The sequence below is a fragment of the Dryobates pubescens genome, chromosome 26 (assembly GCF_014839835.1).
Source record: "Dryobates pubescens isolate bDryPub1 chromosome 26, bDryPub1.pri, whole genome shotgun sequence".
Taxonomy (NCBI): Eukaryota; Metazoa; Chordata; class Aves; order Piciformes; family Picidae; genus Dryobates; species Dryobates pubescens.
This window is the reverse complement of record NC_071637.1, coordinates 10,174,342-10,197,086: the sequence shown is the minus strand read 5'-3', so window position 1 is coordinate 10,197,086 and position 22,745 is coordinate 10,174,342. Positions and strand designations below refer to the sequence as shown.

Genomic DNA, 22,745 nt, shown 5'->3' with positions numbered 1-22,745 from the left:
GTGGCTGACAAACAGCTGAGATGAAGTCCTTCAAGAATGACCAAAAGGTTCTCATTATGGCATGTTGCATCAATAGGGATCACAGATTTTATGGATCTAATGGAGAAACCACAGTTTGTATTCAAAGAGCTGTAGCAATTTGCCTGACTATTTTGGTGAACACTTAAAATGTCACTCCCCTCCCCTTTTGTTTGTTAACTCCCTCTCCTCCCCTGCTGAGACTGCTCAGGTAATTAATTGGAAATGACCCAGTTGCAGTATTGTCAAAGGTCTGACTAACACCCATCAAACCCAGGAAACTTGGGCTTCTTGAGCACTCCCCTGCTCACCTCGTGCTGTTGTGCTCGGGGTCTACAAAAAGTGCACAATCATTTATACTGTACCATATGTTCACAAATACCAATGCACAGCAGCATGAATTAAGGATAGGATTTCAGCCCTCATAATGAAGAGTCTCGCTTTTATGAGTTCAAGTCAGACCCTTAACGTTATTTTAAAGTAGATTTGGTGTTTAATTATGTAATAAGATTTACTGCAGTCATCTAACAGATGTTGATTCAGGGTCAGTGTTTCTCATAAATTAGTTCTGAAAGGATTTGTTACTTCTGGGTCAGCAGATAGGTCCAGAGTGCAAAGAAAAAAGGGAAAAACAATAAACACTGAGTTGAAGGGTTCCTTGGGATTCTTTCTTCAGTTACATATCCACATATTTTCATGATCTTAATGACTATAGCCACAGGAATGTTTGCTTTAACACTAAAGATGGCTCAGCCCAAAACCCTATATCCAAACATCTGCAAAGCATGGGAAAGTTCAAACTCTGGGGCTCTTTATTTTATGACCCAAGCTGTTAATTTTTCATACTAATATGACAGATTTTTTTTCTAGGGCTCTGCAGTGGGAATCACTGTGAACTCTAGCAGCACCCGAAAAAGTTCCATCCTCATGTGTTTGTTGTCAGACTTTGTGTATGAAGTGCAGCCAAAGCCTGGTGTTGGCCGATGTAGTTGTCATCACATATGTATGCTGAAAAGGTGCACCCACCTTCCTTTGAAAATGCAGCCTTCCCAAGCCTTTGGAAGCAAAACACATCGATATGCTACTGCTAGACCTCTCTGTAAGACACCCTGCTGGTGATATTAGCCATAATCTAACTAAAACCGCACAGCATTATATTCATTCTTCTATAGTTGTGGTTAAAGGAGCTATTGCATATTAAAATATTTTTCCCTCCCCTCTATAATTTAGTTGCAGACAAATTCCTTTGAGACTGAAATCATGCTCTTTATATCTTGTTCTGCTGAGAATGCTTTGGAGGAAGTGAAATGAGGCATATTTAATAGTGTTGCAGCACTTATAGGGTGGTTTTAGCCTGCCAAGTGTTTTACAAACACTGGTGAATGTTAACAGTATTCCCCCTCTTGTGGGTATGAGAGAGACTGAGTGATCTTCCTGAGGATGTACGAGATGCTATACTTTAGAAGGGCAACAATAACTTTATTCATTCAGCACATACTGAGTCCTCAACATATAAAACCATTTGCTGAACTAAATCACCTTTGTCTTGGAAAGTTTAGGCATTTCATACCTAAAAACCTCTTCTACAATGAATCCCAGCTACTAGTAAAAGCTCTGAAGTATTTCCCTGAAGAGCAATCACACAGTGGCAAACTGCGAGCTCTGGACTCCTCGCAGAAGTAATGTGTGAGAGGAGGAAGAGCCCGTGGCCAGCTGCTGAGTCTCAGCCAACAAAGCAGCACTGAACCTGCTCTGTGTAAGTGCTTGGACACAGCCTGGTTCCCAGAGGCTCCCCACGCTCTGTCCCTGCCACAGGGGAGGCCCTCGCCAGTGCCGATGGACATTTGTGCAGTGTGGTGCTGTAAATTTAAATAGCGCTTTCCAGACCTGTGCTTGAAGCTCCTCTTTTTCAGGAATAATTCCATTTAAGTCAATGGATTTACACAATGGATTTATGGCTGCCAGAAGAGAATCAGGCCTGTAGAAAGACACACATTCTTTGCCAAGAAAGTCTCAGAGCTAACTACTTGAATTGTGCAGTTGAGCTGCAGGGAGGTCAAGTGGACAGACAACAGGACCGTGACATACGGGAAGTCCCTGGTTCAAACTTCAGCTCTTAAAATGTCACGTGGTGTGACCTCTGGCGAGTCAGTTCATCCCCTTACAACTCTGTTAACCCATTTTCCTTTGTGTGACTTGTCTGCTTAATTTGGAATTTGTTCCAAGAAGAGTCCTTCACTTCATATGTTGGCATGGGGCACTGACACCTTGCCTCCCTGTTGATGCAGGACAGACTCAGAGTCCTTGTTTCCTCACAACACTGACCCTTCCCTTCAGTGTCCACAAGCAGTGTTACATGAGACCATCAGCTGTCCATCAGAAGACAGGCAGACCCATCGCTCAGTGGGATAACACACCACAATAATACTGTCTTGGGAGGGCTCTGGCACTTGCTTGCTCTTCAACAGTCAGGGTTGAGAGTAGAAAGGAAGTCCTCACTTTGAACATTTGCTTCACGGCCCTGATCGCTAAAGATGCTTTAAAAGGAAAACTTTGACCCTTGGGGAGCCAGGGCTGTGAGCTTGTGATGAATTCAGCTGGCACTGAATATGGGTCACCAGCATGAAAAGCCTCAAGGACTGGAATTTGTGTATATATGTGTGTGGGTATGCATGTGCAATTTTCAGAAGGAGAGTCAGGCCAAGAACCAGTGCTTCTGAAAAGCCCCATCTGTTTCTTTCTGCTCCTTCCCACAGCAGCTTGGTCGTTATCGGTGGCAAATGTCCAAAGTCACTTGTCAAGCATGAAGCTGCCAAAAATCATTAAGACACAATGGTCACCCACACCCTGTACCAGTCAGCTGTAAAACTGTTTCAAAGAGAGTCTGATAAACACATATATCCTTATAATAGCCCAGATAAAGTCGTGTATTTCCTACGTGCTTTAATGAACTGAACAGCAGCCCGAGATGCTGCAATCAGATATTCTTGCCCTTTTCTGTTGTGGCAACTCACAAGCTTGTTTGATGGCAAGGGGAAAGGGAACAAAGCAGGTGGCTAATGGGCTGTTTTTCTGTTTCAGTGGAGCATGACAGAGAGTTTCACCATCAGCGCTGCCACTACAGAGAGTTCAGGTTTGATCTCTCCAGAATCCCCGAGGGGGAAGCGGTGACGGCGGCAGAGTTCAGGATATATAAGGATTATATCCGCGAACGCTTCGATAACGAAACGTTCCAGATTAGCGTCTACCAGGTCCTCCAGGAGCACCCAGGAAGGTGAGTGACCTGCAGGGAAATCCTGATGGAAGCACAAACACTGTGTGTTTGTTCTGAGTTACATCCAGAAATTTCAGAAATCCTGATGCCATCAGCACAAGCGTCTTAAGAGCTGTGTTTAGCCGTCAGGATTGTACAGTGACCTCAGTCAGTGCCAATGCGGCAGGCACATAGCTGCCATGTGCGTTCAGCCACTGAGGGCATGGGGAGAAGGTGCCCCAGGAGACTCCACGTGCCCCAAAGGCAGTCCCAGTGCTGCTGCTGCTGTTGTCCCTGGGAGCACTCAGTAGCTGAGGAGCCAACAGACCTGGGCCATGTGCTAGTGCAGGAAAAGATCATAAACTCAGGGTATTTCAAGATTTCTGGAAGACCTACCCTCCTCCTCTTGCCACTTAGGGATCCTGAGGTGGTAAACCCACATCCGAATGCTTCCTTTCTAATTGTAGCTTAATTACCGAAGGCATTCAAGGTCCCTAATTAACAAAGACAGATGACACCATGCTTTTTATACTGACTGATTGTTTTGCATGTGCAAAACTACAAGATGAGCTATTAAATCCATTCCAAGCAATTATTAATATATGCCAAGATCCCTGACAAATCCTCCAGGGAACTTGAATAAGAACATATGTTCAATTTTCTCATCTGTTTTTAGTTCCAATTAATCAGCAATCCCAAACCATTTATCAAAGGCACTTAGTTGCATTTGCACATGATTCTGTTACATACAAACCCTACCAAAAGTGAGACTGCATTTATTTACATGAGAAGTATTTACAGTCACATGCTAGTCAGAAGTTATTCTTTAGGATTACTAAATGTGGGGTAGTAATACTAAAGCCCTAATTTAAGTTTATGAAAAGAGAGAAACACTAGGGATTTAAAAAGGAGAAAGTCCAAAAGGGTAAGAAAAAAACCCCAACCAACCAAACACAAAACATATATAATCAGGACTCTGGCTTTTTACTTTTATAAGAGCTAGTAAAAATGCAGAAAAAATTGAAACACGACAGGAAACCTCATCAACGTTTTTAAATGGTGAGAATTTCTACTGGCTGGGCTGTATGGTTATTTAACAACTGGTGTGTTTTCTTCCACATCTGAAATTCTAATTTTGTGGCTTAAAGCTCATGGTTGTCTTGACATTTCTAATAATGCCGTTGTTTGCAGAGTTGGGGGACTTTACTGATATTAATCTACTTTTTATCAAGCTCCACATTTTAACCAGGCTTACTTAAAAGAGAAGGCAACATGCCACACATGTGCATGGGACCCGTTAGATGTGCTTACCATAAGCATTGAAGTTTATTCCATCTTAGGCCCTTCCAGCAATAGAAGCCTCCCTTTGCTGTGCTTTTTGAGTAGGTTATTTGAGTATAAGCCTGCAGGGATGACTTTTCCCTCTTGAGAAAAGCAGAAACAAGAGATGTGTTGGCAGATGAAGAGGCCCTAATCAGTGTGCCAGGGCATAAGAGAATTGCCAGAAACCTGTTCTTAGAGTAAATGTCTTTCCTCATCAGACGCCAGGGAAGTTTTCCTTCAGATCATGATGAGGGAGGTAGGTGCCCACTAGGAATCTTACTGACAGAGTTAGGATGACATTTATTACCTTAATTTTATGATGATACATCCACATGTTTGTGAAAATTAGGTTTAGAGAGGCCTGCAAGGGAACCCCTGGGCATAGTTCTGTGTGGACCAGCAAGTGTGTCTGCAAACTGTGTCCTTCATAAATGCTTGTTTCTAAAGGAAAAAAAATGTATGCAAAGAGCAGGCATATACATGAACCACTGGCTGGAAGAGGGGAGGAATCTTGCTAGTTATATGGATGTTCCAGTTACAAGATTAGATGCCATTTTACTGCATCATATTCACCATAGGAACACTATTTTTAATGAGTGTCAATGCATATTCACTCTTCGCATACATTTTGGCACAGGCAATAACGAGTTTTTGAACAGTTTGTCCTGAAAAAAATGTTCCTGTTGGTTTGGATTGACCAAAGGTAAAAATACTGTCACTAACATTTGTAAAAATATTTGTTCTTTTTCTGCATTTTTCCACTGACATTTTCCAACCGGCTCTGTCACAGACCAGTCATCCAAGTCAGTGTGTCATTGGGCAAGTGGAGAAAGAAAACAAACTCTCTCCAGTGTTGATCAAAAAACACCCATTCACTTTGATGCTTCCTTGGCTGTTTGTCTCATCCTGAGCAGGCTGGAAAGTCAGACCCATCTGACGTTGTTAGCAACAAGAGCAAAACAAAGCCAAACCCTCCACCCCACGCAGGCAAGAAAACCTTTACTCATTTGGCTTTGTAGATTCCTCTCCTGAGAGCATCGCAGGTAAAACGGCCAACAAAAACCCAAATGGTTTTCCCTCTCCTTGTGCTCTTAGGATGATACAATAGCAGTGGGATCTCCCAGGAGATTGATGGAATTGCCTTGTGGGATCTGAAACACCAGGTATTCTCTAGCCCAGTGCACCTCCTGTTGAAGTGCACCAAGGCACAGCCAGCTCAGTGCTTGGCTCCCCAGAGGCAGCTGCTGCATCGTCTCTCCTTTGTAACACAGCAACACCCAGCAGAGATCAGGACAGCGTCCAGGGCCACAAAACCAGCACAGCATGCAGCTGGAAAGCCCAAGCTGAGGCCAACTGGAGATTTTTTCCTTTGAGGGTGAAGAGTCCATCAAACTAAAAGCTGGATTTTCAGTTAAACCTCAGATGAGCCTCCAGTTTGGAGAGTGTGCTGGTGTACCCTCAGTTCAAATAAACCATGAGTATGAGCAGTTTAACAATTACTGACTTGCTTTACAAGTTCAGGCAGGTTGGCTGGTATCTAACCAGTAACATCTCTCATCTGCAATTTATTGTCAGTGAAAAATAGAGGCATAGGTCTTTCCAGACAAACAGCTGCACCCACAGCAGGCTACTTCTGAAATCCTGCCCCTCAGTACTATGCATATGTGAACACGGGATGGAAGCTCTCCTCCATCTGCCGCTCATATAGGCACCTGACAACCCTAGCAGTAAAAATGAGAGCCCAGCTCCATCCTTAGTAGTCAATGGGATGCCACTCTGGACTTTGACTAATAGAAATTATGTCTTGTCAGACTGAAGATATTATTACAGGTGTTTATAGGAAATCAGACTAAATGATCAAAGATTCTTTCTGGCCCTTCCAAATCTGTGAATTCATTGCAAGACAAATCTGGCAACATCTCCTTTATAAAAAAGCATGTACAGCATTCTTCAGGGACAAAGCATCAGTTATTCACTTGATGCAAACAAGTACATTCATGAGCAAAAATGTTCCTAATATCATAAACACTGTGAAAACAGTTGATATTTTGACTAATATGTCTCAAAGCTTTCATGTGCATAACTTAAAGTCTGGTGACTCATGTCCAACTTTTGTTTGGTCTTCGTGGTTCATTCATCTGAAAGCCTGGGAGGGAGTTTTTTAAGGACAGTAACTGGCTTGAGAAAGGTGTTGAGCAGAAGGATATCAAGCCCTGGTTTTGGTCACAATCCCTGCTAGTGGGAACTAAAAGTTGCCGTTGCCCTCAGACTCTCTGCTGTTTTTGTAAGCAGCGGCCAAGGCAAGCATTTCAAAGGGACTTCAGTGCTGAAAAGACATGGAGGTGTGCAGAGGGATTTCTCACAACTAAGCAGATTGGATACCAAACTCCTATCACAACTGAGAGGAACTTGTGTTTTCTTGTTGTTTCTTTTTTTAATGTCCCCATGCAGTGCTGGGGCAGATTGTCAGACCATCATCCTCAATATGTTAACCTGACAATGCAGAGCAAGTGCACATTGTATAGTTCTCCTCAACACCAGAGCTTGGTCCTGCCCATCTGCCTGCACCTTCAGACATACCTCATCCCAGATCTACCTCTCTGATTTCACTGGACTCAGCACTTGCACTGTGGAGTAAATCCCAATCCCTTTGAAGTTGATGGGAGTTTTGTTACTTGGAGAGAATAAAGCCAGGTAATTGAAATGTAGTTGCTACCTGTTGACTTCGTGGCCATTACAGATTTCACAGGCTTCAAAGGCAGCAAACAATTTGAATGCTGCTGTTACCAGCCCTACAGAAAAATAAGATCCTGCATGATGCATTCCTGGATTTGATTTGCAGCTGGAACACTTGAGTTTGCACTCCAAACTACACCACTTCTGCACCCAGATCAAACCTGAGCCCCTATTCAATCCCCTATGTGTAACTTAGTAACTAAGCAAGGTTGAGGTCCACCCAACCTGTGAAGCAGATGTGCCTTCTTTTTGGAGCTTTTTGAAGTACCAGTGTGGTCATTCTAGGGATGTTGCAGTAAAGAAAGTTATAGTTTGTTTTAACATGGTGCCTCAGTACCATGATGGTATCTGCAGATACTAACAGCATCTAGAAAGATACTGACAACAGTTTTGAATTTTTTTGGTGACTTATCTGCAAGTCAGTGGTACTCATCTCTTAGCAGGTAGCAAAGGAACTTTAGCATGGAAATCCCATAGCTCTGCAGAAGCAGACCTACATCTAGTTCTCTCTTTTGGCCCATTCCTAAAAGCCACTGCAGCCTGCAAAATCTCTGACAGATCTTGAGCTCATGTAGTGAGGCACAACTCTTCACAGGCACTTGAGTGGCTGCAGGAGGCATTCTGCATACCCCAGTGGGCTCTTGCTCAGCAAAGTGATGCACTAATGAACAGCAATTCCATGCTGAACAGAAACAGCTGTATATAAAGTGTCAGAGATATGTATATAACCTTATTTCTCTCAGCACTGCTTTTACAAGAGGCTTCGTAGGAAACATGCTGCATTGCTCTGTAACAAGCTCACATTGCCACTTTTAATGTCTTTGAAACCCAGCTTTCAAATACTCTCAAACATAGGAAAGGGACCATTATTTCCAGAAACATACAAAACAGAATTAAGGATCTGCTGCAGTTTAAAAGTGAATTTAGTTTCTCCCATGATTCAACAAAATTTATACAGATTCCTTTCACTACCAATACAGCCAGTTTGCAGACCAATCCTTGGAAACCACCTCCAGCAAGTTATTCCTGCTCTGGCCATCCCTTCACCTGGAGAAGACCCCAGACTGTATAGGCTGATGGCTCCTCCCTGGGGCATGAGGAGGGTTTTTTTATCAGGGGGGAGAGAGAGAGGGAAGGACAAGGAGGGAATCCCAGGCGTGTGGGGAAGGGAAGGTGTGGGAGGAGGGCTGCACCAGGTCTGTGTACAGTGGGTGTTGCAAACGTGCCAGGGAGAGGCCCAGGGAGATCCTGGGGCCTGCTCAAAGTAGGAAAGTCTGAAAAATATTTTCCTAAGCTTGCCTTTGAACAGCTGCAGCCGACTTAAAGCAATGACACCAAGCAAACTGGAATCTGGATACTGCAGTTTTTAATCCAAACAGATGTCTTCCAAGCCCAGATCTCATCTCACCCTCCCAGGATGTCCATTCTCCCTTCTCGTCTCCCCACCTGCTCAAACCTGGACATGAATTGCCCCTGGCCTACCATGCCAGCTCCATCCTTGGGCTGCCTCCTAGTAAACGTGCTGTCTTGCATCATGCCTGTGACCCAAACAGCCCTCTGGGGTTAGAATACCAGTGAAGAGGACAGAATTATGTTCCTAGCTTAGTAGCTGTGGTTTACATACCAAGTCAATAAGACATTTAACATATCTGTGCCTCAAGTGTTTGCCACTTTAAAACGGAAGCAAGAGTGTTGACCTGTACTTGTAAAGCCATTTGAAGTCTCTTGCAAGTCACAGTATGGTCATTGTTTAAAACACTGTTAGATCTGTAATTCCTCAAACTAGCAGGCAGGGATTAGAGCAGTGCAGCTGCTGGGCAGCCTCAACATACTCTTTTGGGCTGGCAGATTACCTGGACACAGGCAGGAGAGTGCAGGACCTCCTGGCAGTGGCCATGCAGTTGCTGCTGCCAGGACACAGCCAGGTGAACCAGAGCTCTGGGTCTCCCCCAGGTCACAAGAAATCAGCATGTCTTGAAATGTAATGAAAGTTGCCAAGAGTCACCTTCACTGCTGCTGCCTGTCCTCTTCCTATTAATTTTTATCCCACTTGGAAGTGATCATTAGTGTTTACTGCCACTTGTCAACCAGCAGCTTGAAATAACAGAGCTGATGAGGGGGATGGGGAGGGTGAGTGAAGAAAACAGACACAAAAGCAGGGGCTGTTTGGTGAAAGGGCTGCCCTAGAGCAGTGCAGACCTTGTGTATTACAATTTATAAATGCAGAATTTCATCTCCCGTTCTTTCTTGCTGTTGCAGAGCTGCCAACTCATGTTTTCACTGGCTCTCTCTCACTAGCCCATTTTCATGAAGCTTCATTGTTGTTCATCCTCACAATTACTACATTTCAACATGGCAACTTTTTTCTTCACTGTTTCCTTACAAGATAATCTTACTTGCCTTTTCTGTATTTTGTCTCCCCTTTTTTCTCCACTCACCCCTCACAAATCTGACTTTCTTAGTCCTGTTCTCTTCCACTAGTCACCAGTGATTGCTTTTTTTCACTGTATTCGTGCCACCAGCCCTCAACAGCCCTTTGGCTGTTCTATCTCCAGCTGCTTTCCAGACACGATCTCACATGCATCCTTCCCAGCCACCCTCACTTTGCAATGCTTGTTATTCATCCTTGAGTTCAGAAAACAAGTTCACTGAGGAAATTTCATAGACCACACAGCAGTTACATGACCTGTAGACAAATTGTTGGAGTGCTTTCTAACAGGAGGTGACTCTTCTTTCTGGCATCCAGTGCCAGACACCACCAAAGCAATCAGTAAATGAGTGCCAACCTCACGTCCTCATCTTAGGCTCCACTGACAGCCCAATGCTTGAGAAAACGGAGCTGAAAGCCCCGAGTTTTATCATTGCTAAAAGCTTTGACACTCTTGCTGATGTCAGTACTTTGAATGCTGAGCCATTTTGATGTGGTCTCAACAAAACATACTTGTGGTCTGGATCCAGACTTCATAATTTATGTAACTCTAATCTAGACATGAACATTTCCATGTCCCAGCTTAATTTTCTGTAAAATGAGAATCGTGCCTTTTCCTATCTCTTGGCCTGGTAAGAAGTTCAGTATAGCTTCTAGCTTCTCAACTGCTCTGAAGTTCTCAAATGAAGGGATTGAATGCAGGGCCAAAGAGCCAAAATGCTTTTCTGCCTCCTGGTTGTGAATCCATTCTTCACATCATTCCAAGAATGCTCTAAATATAGATAGAGTTGGTAGGTGAGATAGCAGAGAGTCAGATGTGCACAAGAGAACTTTTCTGTTTGTGCTTAGATCTTTACCTCAAAGCCAAACCAGCTGCATTAGACTTAACTAACCCAAGTCAAGAGGCTGGAACCCTCAGATTAAATGTTGTTAAGTGTAGGCAGAGTAACATTCTTTGACAGGTCTTGTCCAATAGTGATGTCTAAGGGCCTTGCTGTCTGCTATCTAATGACTGAAGGCTGTTTGCCACAAGTCTTTGGGAAGTATGACAAGTCTTTGGGAAGTATGGCATGTCTTTGTAAAAGAACAAGAGGTTTCTTCTCATCAGAGCAGGTGACAGTCTCAGGAGCCTCTGCTTGCTACACCAGTCAGGTTTTGCATCCTATCCCTGGCTGCTTCTGATGGACCAGAGTGAAAAGTGCTAATCCAGGAGTGCTTGAACTTCTCCAGAGAGTATCTGACACATGGCCTTTTGGGGTCCAAATGTTCCAAGTGTGTGTGGGAAGGACATTTCCCTTCAGTAGGTCCCTTTGATCTCTCTCACTTTAGGCTTCCCCTCCAGGCCTATTGTTTGCACATTGCTGTAACTACAGGAAAACAAATGCATTATACAATTTCCCAGACTGACTCACCCTGGTACTTGATGCCTCATGTTGTCTGGTTACCCTGATTGCATCATGTCAGCATGGGAAGCTTAAAGGCTGGTTTTTCTGAGTAATAATACTGCAATTGAGCAGTAGCTAAAAACAAAAAAGTTATCATTGTTAATATTATCTTCAACCTACAAACTACAAGGGAGAAAAGCCAAGCAAGCCAAGTCTCTATTAACTAAACCTTGTGTGAATCATGAGTTCCAGTCATGGGCCATGCTTAAATGATGCAGTATGTGAATATAAAAACCCTTTACTTCTGGAAACTTGGACTCAGCCATTGGAACGGGCCAATCCGTACTACTCCCTCGTCCCTGGCTCCTCTGGGGTGCATTTTGTTCAGCATGTTGTAAACAGGGAAGGGCAGGAGGTGTTCATGTGGCTGTCATGCTCTGTGGGAACAGGGCTGTTGATTCAGAGTGGAGATGAAACCCCAGGAAGTTTGTCCCCCCAGTTTGGGTTCAAGCATCTTACATTCCTGTAACTGATGTGGAGGAAGGGGCTTATCCATACTGTTTATTTTCAGCTGTCCCAGGTGCACCCAGAAAAGCTAACTGAGCTCTGGAGAGCAGCTCCAGCACCTGGGTTGAGCCTCTTCAGCACTGCACCACAAACACTTCTGAGACACCCACCTTGGTTTCCCAAACATCCACCAAAATACTTCTCCACCATAAGATCCCTGGCATATTAGCATGAAACTGTTGCAGCAAGTTCAATTCTGATGCAGGGCTTCTTCCACAAACCAAAACTTTGCTTAAAAGAAACCAAAGCTCCTCTCCAGTGCCTTCCTCTGTGGCAGGGACATGTTAGGTGAGGAGAGGAATTACAATCATTACAATACCTCACCTGCAATACATCTCTTGCAAGCATATGAGTTTGCCTCCTATTTCTGAACTGAGCTGACCCAGCCACTGCTTTCCCCGGGCTGCCCCATTCAAGCACTAACTCGACCCTCAGCAGCTCTGGCTGTACCTACACATTCAGCCATGGGCATCCAAAGGTGAGGAAACAACAGAATCCTCCTCTTACACACACTGGGCAACAGGCTCCTGTGCTCTGCAGGAGCTGTTTTCAGAAGCTGCATTTCATGCAAGCCAATACAGAGCCAGAGGCAGCAACATCCGTTAGCTCACGGAGGAAAGCCATCATCTCCTGTGCTCTGGCTCACAAAGGTTGAAAGGAAAGCCAGATAGTAAAAACAATTCTATAAAACTGCATCTTTGTTTTGAGTCAGGTGGACAAAAGACTCTGATTTCTTGGTATCTCACAGGGAAAAGAAGCACTGAAAGCTGCAAGACAAAAGCCTCTGTGCTGACTCTACTTCTCAGATTCATATTTGATCACTTGATATTTGGTGCAAACAAGCAGCACCGTGTCAGCTAAGTTAAATACATGACAAATCAATACTGACAAAATTAAGAAGGCCTTCTTTATGCTTTGAGAACATGATTAAAGGGTTTTCTAAGGATGTTTCTTCATTCAAAAGGATATAATTACACTTAAAGAAGTTATCATGTTTGTGCACTGTAACTACAAAAGCAGCTCTTACAGGACTTGTCTGGACACTTCCATGTTTCTTTGTTCTTCTTGTAAAGCTGTTTTTATGAAGGAACCTCACCACTATCCAAAATTTTCATCCAAGTTTTATCTCTCTCAATTTCTGATAAGAGAAGATTCCTTCCTTTACAGAACCTGTGTTTTCTCAAATTTTTATTGTACAGAGCTTTGCCAGGAAATGTTTTGTAAATCCAGAACGATTTCATCATTTTCAAGTGCACAAAATCCTCTCTGTCACTGACACTCTCTGGTATTAATTCTTTAACTAAAATAACTCAGCAGTGGCCTTTAAAAAAGAAAAATTAAGCTAGGATTGAAGGCAAGTTGCCACCCAGTGTAATGCAGACCTGTGACTGTGCAGAGGGTTATTACCTTAATCAGTTATCTGTAACCTCAGATGAACAAATGTGAAAAAACATTATCTATGGTAATATATGCACACCAGTGTTCCAGCTGGCTTGTACTGACACTACAATTATGCATAAAAGTCAGGAAATTATGTGTGGAAAGGATAATGAGCAGCATTGTCTGCCCAATTACCAACTTTGCATATGCAAACAATAATTTTGCAAATCTGTGCCTGGCAAGCATTTTTTTTCCTGAAGTTGCATCAGCAGCTCTAAGGTTAACTGTAGCAGCAAAGTAACCCAAAACCACCTCAACTCTGCTTCAACCCATCCTCCCTTTTTCGAAGGGAAGAAAAGTGCTTCATCTGAAGGTGATTAGAGGGGAAAGCACTCCAGCCCAGCTCCAGCAAAGCCTGTCTGTGGTGGAAAGGCCAGCTAAGTGTGGTGCTTAGAGCGTATGTGTGGATGCTTATAGAGGCTCCAGAGGAAAGCCTAACTGGGAATTACACTTCTTTTATTTCAGGGACTCAGATTTGTTCCTGCTGGACTCTCGAACTATCTGGGCTGCAGAAGAAGGGTGGCTGGTGTTTGACATTACTGCGACCAGTAATCACTGGGTGGTGAATCCCCAACACAATCTTGGCCTGCAGCTATCTGTGGAAGGCATTGATGGTGAGTGTCAGACAACCTCATCAGTCAGTGACTCTCAATTTCGGGTACACAACTCTAAGGCAGGGCAAGCCTTAAGCATTCAGCACTCTTTACTTTGAATAGGATTGCTTATGCATGGTTTTCCTGAATTTGCCTAAGAGGGAAATAATAATAACAGTAATTATAAAAAAATCCGTAGATGTGTCAGGTTAAGGATGACCTCAAATGCTTTAACAGATTAGTAACCTGTCTGCAGTTATTTCACTTTCAGCTACATACACCTCTTTCAAGGTACATATATGCTGCTATCTAATTTGCTGGTAGTGCAGTCCAGGTGTGGAGAGAGAAGGAAAGTTGGTACACATGGAAAGACACAGCTGAGTGCTGTACGTAAAAGGCTGGTGTTAATTAGCACAAAAGTCCTTTCAAATTCAGAAAACAGCTAGCAACCCTTTTAATTTCCTCTCTTGCAGCAGAAATTACTAGTAAAGTCATGTCTGGTCTGGACTCCAGGGTCTGCAGTATGCTTAAGGTACAAACATGTGAGGTTTGGGAATGGGTGAGAAGACCCAGCTCTGAAATATCTCCAGAAAGGATGTGTTCAGAATCAAGCAGGGAATTTTCCTAGCCAGGTATTAACTAAGTCATGCTGCTTTGTCTTAAAGTTAAGAGTCCTATGCTCACCTGGGAACTCATGCAAGGAAATGAAAGTATTCTATCTTCTGGGGCATTTTTGGGACCAAAACAATCTGGAATTTCCTGGATGCCCCACAGGAGACTAAGCAAAATCCAGCTCAAATTTACTATAAATACTCAGAATGTAGTTATGTAAGGACACATTTTAATTCTCCAAATAGGCATTTATGGTATCACTTGCTGTTGGTTTTTATGCAACAATCTGAACATCTCCAGTAAGTAGCATTTTGCATAAAGACTGTACAAAGCAGTTTTGGAACAGGCAACATATGGAGAGTGATATACATGAGAGAGTGATGTTACTCCTGTGAGACCTGCACACAGAGGTGCACAGAGTTTGTTTTAACCTGCCCTGGGTGATCAGTCAATGCAGAAAACCAAACACAGATACAAAGCAGGAGCTTCACGATCGACATTACTAGTCCCCACCCCAAAGACAGATGCCTTTTGCCATCTTTGTATAAAGATTCAATTTCAACCTGATTTAGAAGTTCATCTTAGCTCTTCAAGCAGTAAGGCAAATCAACAGCCCAGACAAGCTTAACCTGTTTTCAAACACTTCTTGTTTTGTTTCCAGTTTGCTTCCTACATAAAATACTTGGAAGTAGAGGAGTTGTGTCCAGGATTATGGCACGTTTGTTCTGTTGTGGTTCACATACAGGAAAACCATCAAGACCCTGCACAGAATCCACAGCAAAGCAATAGCTGGAAGTAGACTTAAGGCCTCTAAACACTATGGATACTGCAGTATCACACTCTTCTACTGATAAAGTCATCTTATCACACTTTCCTCCCCCACTCTCACCTAGTGATAAAACAGCAGAAGTCAGTCCCATTTCTCATCGTTAAGGAGGATGGCAGCTGATTTATGAGCATGTTACAGATTTCAGTGGAGACTTCTTTGGGATCCTGCATCCAAGGAAATGTTGCAACTTTGCACACATTTACAGTAACCCTGTCTGCTCTGCTGGAGCAACTAGAAACAGACCCTTAAAAGCATATGGCCAGATCTATCACACAGTGAGCCTTCAAAGACAGAAATTCCCTGGTTCAGTGATGAGTGCATTCTCATCTGTTACTTGATTCAATTAAAATTAGGAATCTGATTTATTATTTTTTTGGACTCCAGAGAAATCTCTCAGAGTTTGTATATGATTTCAACCCATTGCTCAGTGACCTGCTCCTTTCCTAAAACAGATTAACAAACTACTTCAATCAGCTTGTCATTCAAGTTAGAAAAATCACCTGCAGTGTTTGAGCAGTAAATACAGAGATACAGGACCCAGCTGTCTGCTTGTCTTCTGTAACCAAGTCCCCTGGCAGCACAGCTTTGCATTCACATTTCTCCACCATACACTTGAATTTTTCTTTCTCTTTTGAATGGCAAGGACATGTCCTTCCTTGCTCCCCAAGTTTCATTTTGGATTTAGACCAACTTTGTGTGCTATCAAGAAAGCTGCTTTAACACCTGGACTTCATATGAAAATCATATGCTACAAACACAGCAGGATTTGGATGCAACACTATATGCTTGAGCAATCCCCAAAGCTTTAACTGAATTAGAAAAAAACCCTTGACTTTTCTCTGTATCTGTCATTACAGAGATCTCTAGTCATGAAGCCAGTACAGTCTATTAAATAAAGTCTGACGTCATGAGCACTGTCCAGATGAAATTATACACAAGAAATTAATTATTTTAACAGATCTTTGTATTTCTTTATAATCTTGCCAAATAAGTCTGTCAACATGTATAACTAGGGTGGAATCAAAGGGCATTTGTTTACTCTTTGAAAATGGGGATCAGCTCAAGCAGTAAGTAAAAGAAATGTTGGAGTGACTCAGTAGCCTTCAGCAAGCTCTCAGCCCAGCACCCGATACGCCTTGCTCAGCAGCAGCATGTGGGAACCACAGCTGCCCACTTAGGTTTGCTTAGTTTGCTACTTAAGATCCCATTTTTGACGGTATTTAAAAAGCAGTTTTATAAAAGCAGATAAAGCAGTGCCCTCCAGTTCAAGAGCACAGCTTTAGTTCTTTTGGGAGAAGTTTATCATTGTCTAGCGGTGACTACGCACGTCCTTGTGTTTAACCTTGCCTTCTGGATGCACAGGGAAGTGAGGAAGTGGATTTCCCCCCTCTTTATTAAAAAGAAATGTTCTACACCACATAGAGAGCATTCCATGCCTTTCCCTCCCCGCCCCGCTAAGGAAACACTGCCACCATTCTGCTCTTGAACTCATGCTGGTGTTACATGAGGAATTCATTGGCTAGATGCTAATTACTGCTGCACAAATGCCACTCCATTAGACATATCACTGTAAGGTTCAGTCCCCTCACCACACACTGCTAACCTACTCTCTAGAGACATGGTAAAGGTAAAATAATTTACACTGGAAAAAACGTAGTCATAGATGTACTTACTAGTTTAGAGAGCTTTGGGAAGCTTGGAGGCTGCTTTGAAGAGGCAGGAAGAGCTGTAGCAGTGATCTTCAGTGAGCTCCAACTCCTGCAGCTGAGTTTTTTTTCAGGAAATAGGGCTTCAATCTGGCAAAGCCTGAGCACAAGTGGAACTAGTTAGATATCTAGCATTAGCTGCTTCCTTAAGTACTTTGTGGGCTCAGCCTCAAATGTTTAAAATAAAAACTGTTTGGACAAGTTTCCAGAAAGGAGCTTAAGCAGAAGGTGAAGAAGTTGTTGATGTGTGTCCACACATAAATCTAAGTACATGAGTTTTTGCATTTGCCATTTTCACCTGAGCTTTCCTGGTGTCCGGTCCCAAGATGAGTTTTGCTTTATCTAGTTGGCAAGGTCTGGCTACACTGGGAAGTAGTTCTGTTGCTGAGCTCCCATTAAAACCCCTTCTGAGCCAGTCCTCTCCACAGATCCCATATAGTGCAGCGTGGGGTTTGCTCACAGGGCTGCACACTTCTAGGCAAATAGAAAATGCACTCGGGTTGAGGCTGGTCAGTTTCTTAGCCTCAGGCTTTGACCACAGTCCCCCTTTATCTGTCTGTCATGTTTACTGATTTTTTTGGCCACATGCAAGAGCAAAGGGGGAAACAATTCCATAAAGACAATGATTTATAATCTTTGATATGCAGTCTATTCATTTTGAAGCCAGCAGTTATAGAACATCACCTAGAATACTTCCAGTTACCAGCTTCTTTATACATGGTAGTCTGTGGCCTGTAGAACCCCTCACTTGCTCTTCCTGACCAGGCTGCTTTTCAGGGCTTCCCTAGACAAGCGCTACCTGTCCTTTGGCATACTCAGTTTGTGGCTGACAAATTGTGGCCCAGCTCTGTCCTCAGCAAAAGGATCACAAAAGCCATTAACATGACTTTGACCTAGCAGCAAGACTCAATAGCTTGCAACAGTGAAACTCTGGATACCACCCCCGCATTTCACAACAGCACTCAGACATCCTGTGGAGGCAACATGGAGAAATACTCAATTCTCCAGTGCTACCTGCTGCTTGCAGATTTTGGGGTTCTTTTAATAACAATTGATTTAATTCTACAGAGAAAGCATCTAATCATCTTTTACCAAAAATCAGAATTTTTTAAAAGCCCAGGATGAAGGAAGCATGAATGGTAATCACAGTTGTGCAGCAGTGGTCAGGTACAGTAGTGCCACAATACAGCAATAAGCAAAATGTCTCTAAACATCTGAACTATTTGTTTCTCTCAGCTACAGTATATCTGGAACTCTGTCAACATTTCATGCAAGGCATTTTTATTTTAAGTTAATAACCTTCCAGTGGGAATTTAGTGTTCCTATGGGCTGAGTTTTATGGTTCCTTTTATAGGATCACTTCAAATTATAGGTTGGTGAACTTAAAGAAACCCCTCTAAAGAATGCAGGAAAAGTTAATGCTAAGTGGATTTAAGGTAAAATAATTATTGGTAGGGCTATTTTATGTAACTTTTACATGCAGATATAAAATGAAGTTAGCTGTGCTGAGCTGCTCTTGTCAGATTAAGCCCAGGCCCTTGGTGGATGGATTCCTACAGACATGCCTAGGGATCGCCCTCAGTAGCCAGCAGCTCTCCCCCTTGTTAGCCTCACTAAGGCTGCTGAACACAAAAAGTCAATGCAGGCCCTCTCATCAAGTCTGTTCTGTTACGAAGGGCAAAGCATCAATCCCAAACTGGCCGGTCTCATCGGAAGGCACGGCCCACAGAACAAGCAGCCCTTCACGGTAGCCTTCTTCAAAGCCACCGAGGTCCATCTGCGCAGTATTCGCTCCACGGGAGGGAAGCAAAGGAGCCAGAACCGATCGAAAACGCCAAAGAACCAGGAAGCTTTCCGGGTGTCCAACGTTGCAGGTACAGCACGGGTTGCTGGCTGGGGGGTAACATGGGAAAGGTTTCTCCCACATTCAGCAGTTGGTTGTCTCTTTGGTCTGCCAGGTGTTGGGTTGAAACTGCTTGCCCAGATCTGAGCCCCTTAGTTTGAGAAGGACAGGGAACTGCTTGAAAGGGTCCAGTGCAGAGCCACAAAGGGAGTGGAACATCTCACTTAGGAGGAAAAGCTGAGATATCTGGGTCTCTGTAGCCTGGAGAAGAGGAGACTTGAGAGGTGACCTCGTTAATGTTTACAAATATGTGAAGGGTGAGTGTCAGGAGGATGGAGCCAGGCTCTTCTCAGTGATGTCCAATGATAGGACAATTGGCAGCAGGTATAAGCTGAAGCAGAGGAGGTTCCACATGAACATAAGGAAAACCTTTTTCACTGTGAGGATGGCAGAACACTGGAAGAAGCTGCCCAGAGGGGTTGTGGAGTCTCCTTCTCTGGAGACATTCAAAACCCACCTGGATGCATTCCTGTGTGCCCTACTCTAGGTGATCCTGCTCTGGTGGGAGGGTTGGATCAGATCTTTACAGGTCCCTTCCAACCCCTAACATTCTCTGATTCTGTGAATATTTCAGAAAAATTACAAAAATAATGTTTCTTTGAAACAATGTGTGATTAAAACAATAATGTATTTTAGTGGATCTGAATTAAAATGCTGTAGACTTGCAGGTTCTGTGATACGAAGTTTAGGCTCCCCAAAGGTTTAGTAGTCCCAAAAGTTTCACACGGAAGAGGGAAGCCCATTCATTGCTCAGGATAACCACAGCTATTTTGGGGGGAGCTGTGCTTCCTAATATGGAAGAAAACTCCTTCAGGCATTTGAAATAGAAACGTGTCTTAATTGTGAGATACCTCAGGATAACAGGCCCTTGGTGACCTTCCCAGCAGGAACCACGGTGCAGGGCTAGCTCTGCTGAGAGTAGTGACAAATTCCAGGCACTTCAATGAATGAGGGAGAGATTGTAAGAAGCAGAAGGACAAGGACAGTGTAGGGTACAGTATTATCTTAGGCAGCTAACCTTTGCCTTGGGATGCTTGGGGTTGCCTGCAAGGCTAGAGGAGAACTCTGTCCCGTTAATGTTGTTGCAGCTTCCCTGTATTTAATCAGTGCTACTATGAGGTCAGAGGAAGCTCAGAAAAAAGCCAAAACATGAAAAGTGATGTTCCTGGGTCTTTCCCCAGCCATTATTTTATGACCACAACTGAAAATGTATTTTTTTTAAAAATCAGCAACACAAAGGCCCAGATGAGCAGCGATGCCTTGCTCCCTTTGGGGGCATTGCTGAGAGCTCTGGGTACCGGAGCCACCCAGCCTTATGGCCACTCTTTCTCCCCATGCAGAGAACAGCAGCAGTGATCAGCGACAAGCCTGCAAGAAGCATGAGCTCTACGTCAGCTTCAGGGACCTGGGGTGGCAGGTAAGGGCTGTGCATGATCCAGATGTGTGAGCTGGAGTGCCTTTGCACATCACATACTGAGCTGCAATGGTGACATCAAGCCAGTCATTTTTATGTCCTGAGGGAGAAATTGCATACTGCTTTTAGCAAGCTTCTGCAAAGTTAGGGTATACAAACATTTAGTGTGAGACTGGTGGACTCAACACAATAAGGGCCTTTTGACAAACTGTGGCCCAAAATTTCCTCTGGTGGGGCTGGATGAACAGATAACCAATTAAGCCCTGAAGTTAACTACTCCATGGGCACATTTGCAAAGTTGGATATGCCTCTCCAGAAAAAGCAGCCTCTTCAGAGGTGTATAAGATAGCATGAGAAAGGCCGGGGTGCCAGAGTCTTAGTTTGCAGAGCACTGTAAACTGTGTGTGAATGTACAGATTGAAAGATGGTTTGCTTTTTGTTTCACTGCACAAGATGTCTGTCTTTGCAATCTAACATCTTCAATTTAATCCAGGACTGGATCATTGCTCCGGAGGGCTATGCTGCATATTACTGTGAAGGAGAATGTGCTTTCCCCTTGAATTCATACATGAATGCTACCAATCATGCCATTGTACAGACACTGGTAGGTGCACTGTGCAACCATGTAGTTATGTCTGATAGGTGCTACTCAGAAGTAAGCTTATACACACACAAAAATCTGCCAAGCTAACAAGAGAAGGAAGGTCTGCATTAGCTTATTAAGATGCCTGCAGCATCTGGCTCAACATGTCTAGCCAAGTGGCCTGAATTAACAGTTGGCTAGGAATTACCCTGCCTTTGCTGCAAGCGTTGACATGCTGTCTCTAGTTTAAAAGGGCCCTATGATTGACATCTTAATGGTGGTACAGTCCCACTGCATAGGGAGGAAAGAGCAGGATGTGAGAGCCACTGTCATCATCTCTTGGAAGGACTCTGTAAAGACCCACTACAGGCTGCTGCCAAAAGCAGATTTTGGGGCAGCCTGAGGAAGGAGTCAGTGAATCCTCAAATTACACAGCCTGGCTGCTCTGTGGGCATATTTGTTTTTATGATACTGTACAAAGATGCCCAGATAGGAGCCCTGAGCTGGCATGTCCTCATGACACAGTGCTCGTGCTCAGGGGCAACACTGGCTGGGGGCCACCCAGCCCCAGCAGGGTATCACCAAAGCCAATGCACTACAGATTTTGGCATGGGACAGGGGACATGCTGGTCCTGAGTACCCAGGCTGTCCAGCATTCCCAGCTGACCTCCCTGGTTGCCCTCTCCTACCCAGCCTAGATCCAGCTTAGCAGCCCTAGGCACCCTGCACACATCTGGAGGGCATGAGGAGGCTCACTCCACCTTTCCATCTACATCTCGTGCCCTATGCATATCTAAGGACAGCATAAAAAAACCTATTAGGTAAGACCAAGGGAACAAATATCTGGATGGTTTTCTCCTGGTAGATTGCTTTCTATTTGCTTTTGCCTCCTCTCCTTGGAGGTCGCTCAGGAGAGATTAGAGAGGACCTAGAGCCCTTGGCCCAAGCTGAGTGTTGGTGCTGCCAGCCACAGGGACAGGGCCCCATGGCCAGGGCTGATGGGATTTCTTTTGAAACCTCATCTGCATGTCCCATGGAGGTTATTGTAACTGGTACCCTTCTGCAGAACACTGATCTGACAGATGGGAATTTCCTGATGCAATCATGCCTCACTGAAAGATTTCCAGCTAGATCTGACTTGGCTGCATGTGTCAGCCTCGGTACATGCAGGGGACATCTCAAGACATTTGTACACAAAGCCAGGTGTTCAAAACATGTCTGAGTGAGTGCATGGGACAGACAGAAGGTTGCTTGGGAAAGAAAACTACGGGGGAGGAGAGGAGGAAAAGTAAATCTTAACGTGCCTCTATTTTCATTCCTTAGGTTCACTTTATAAACCCAGAGACTGTGCCGAAACCCTGCTGTGCTCCTACACAACTCAATGCCATCTCAGTGCTCTATTTTGATGACAGCTCCAATGTTATCTTAAAAAAATACAGGAACATGGTGGTACGAGCATGTGGCTGTCATTAGATTTGTAGGAAAGAAAAATGTTATTTGTGAAGAGTGGTTTTGTATGGTTATGTGGGGGAGGGGAAAAGGTTAGCACTCCAGCCATGAGCTTAAAAAAAAAAACCCCAAACAGTTTTGTAGGACTGGGCTTCTGAAAGTTCAGACAATGGAAGAGTTTCTGGATCTAAGTGGCTTTTGAACACATTTTGTTTTAGTTTATTACAGACAATGAGCTTGTAAACTGAAACAAGCCAGAGAAACCATTTAAAACCAAATCTGCCTACAAAATCGGCTCCTGCAGTACATACTTCTGCCAGTAAGTCTTTCTGAAGATTGCAAGCTCACCAGAGTTGGTTGTGAGTTAAAAAAATGATAATCTATCAAAGGTGAGAATGTGCTGTGACTAATAAGCGTGCATAGTTCCTGTAACACAGTTTGCAATAAAATGAACATAATATACCTGGAGTGAACAGGTTGTTAGAGAATGATTACTTCCATCCCTC

The 22,745-nt window shown here is 43.8% G+C and overlaps 1 protein-coding gene across 1 annotated transcript in view; it reads left to right on the top strand.

Moving 5' to 3' along the window:
- BMP7 (bone morphogenetic protein 7) overlaps positions 1 to 22,359 on the top strand; it is a 44,204-nt gene extending 21,845 nt beyond the window's left edge. Inside the window, exons 2-7 of the mRNA XM_009903217.2 lie at positions 3,100 to 3,292; positions 13,616 to 13,764; positions 18,567 to 18,764; positions 20,134 to 20,210; positions 20,701 to 20,811; positions 22,114 to 22,359. Coding sequence (XP_009901519.2) covers positions 3,100 to 3,292; positions 13,616 to 13,764; positions 18,567 to 18,764; positions 20,134 to 20,210; positions 20,701 to 20,811; positions 22,114 to 22,263 — 878 coding nt within the window. The 3' untranslated portion in view covers positions 22,264 to 22,359. The remainder of the gene's footprint in view (positions 1 to 3,099; positions 3,293 to 13,615; positions 13,765 to 18,566; positions 18,765 to 20,133; positions 20,211 to 20,700; positions 20,812 to 22,113) is intronic.
- The last annotated feature ends 386 nt before the right edge of the window (positions 22,360 to 22,745 follow it).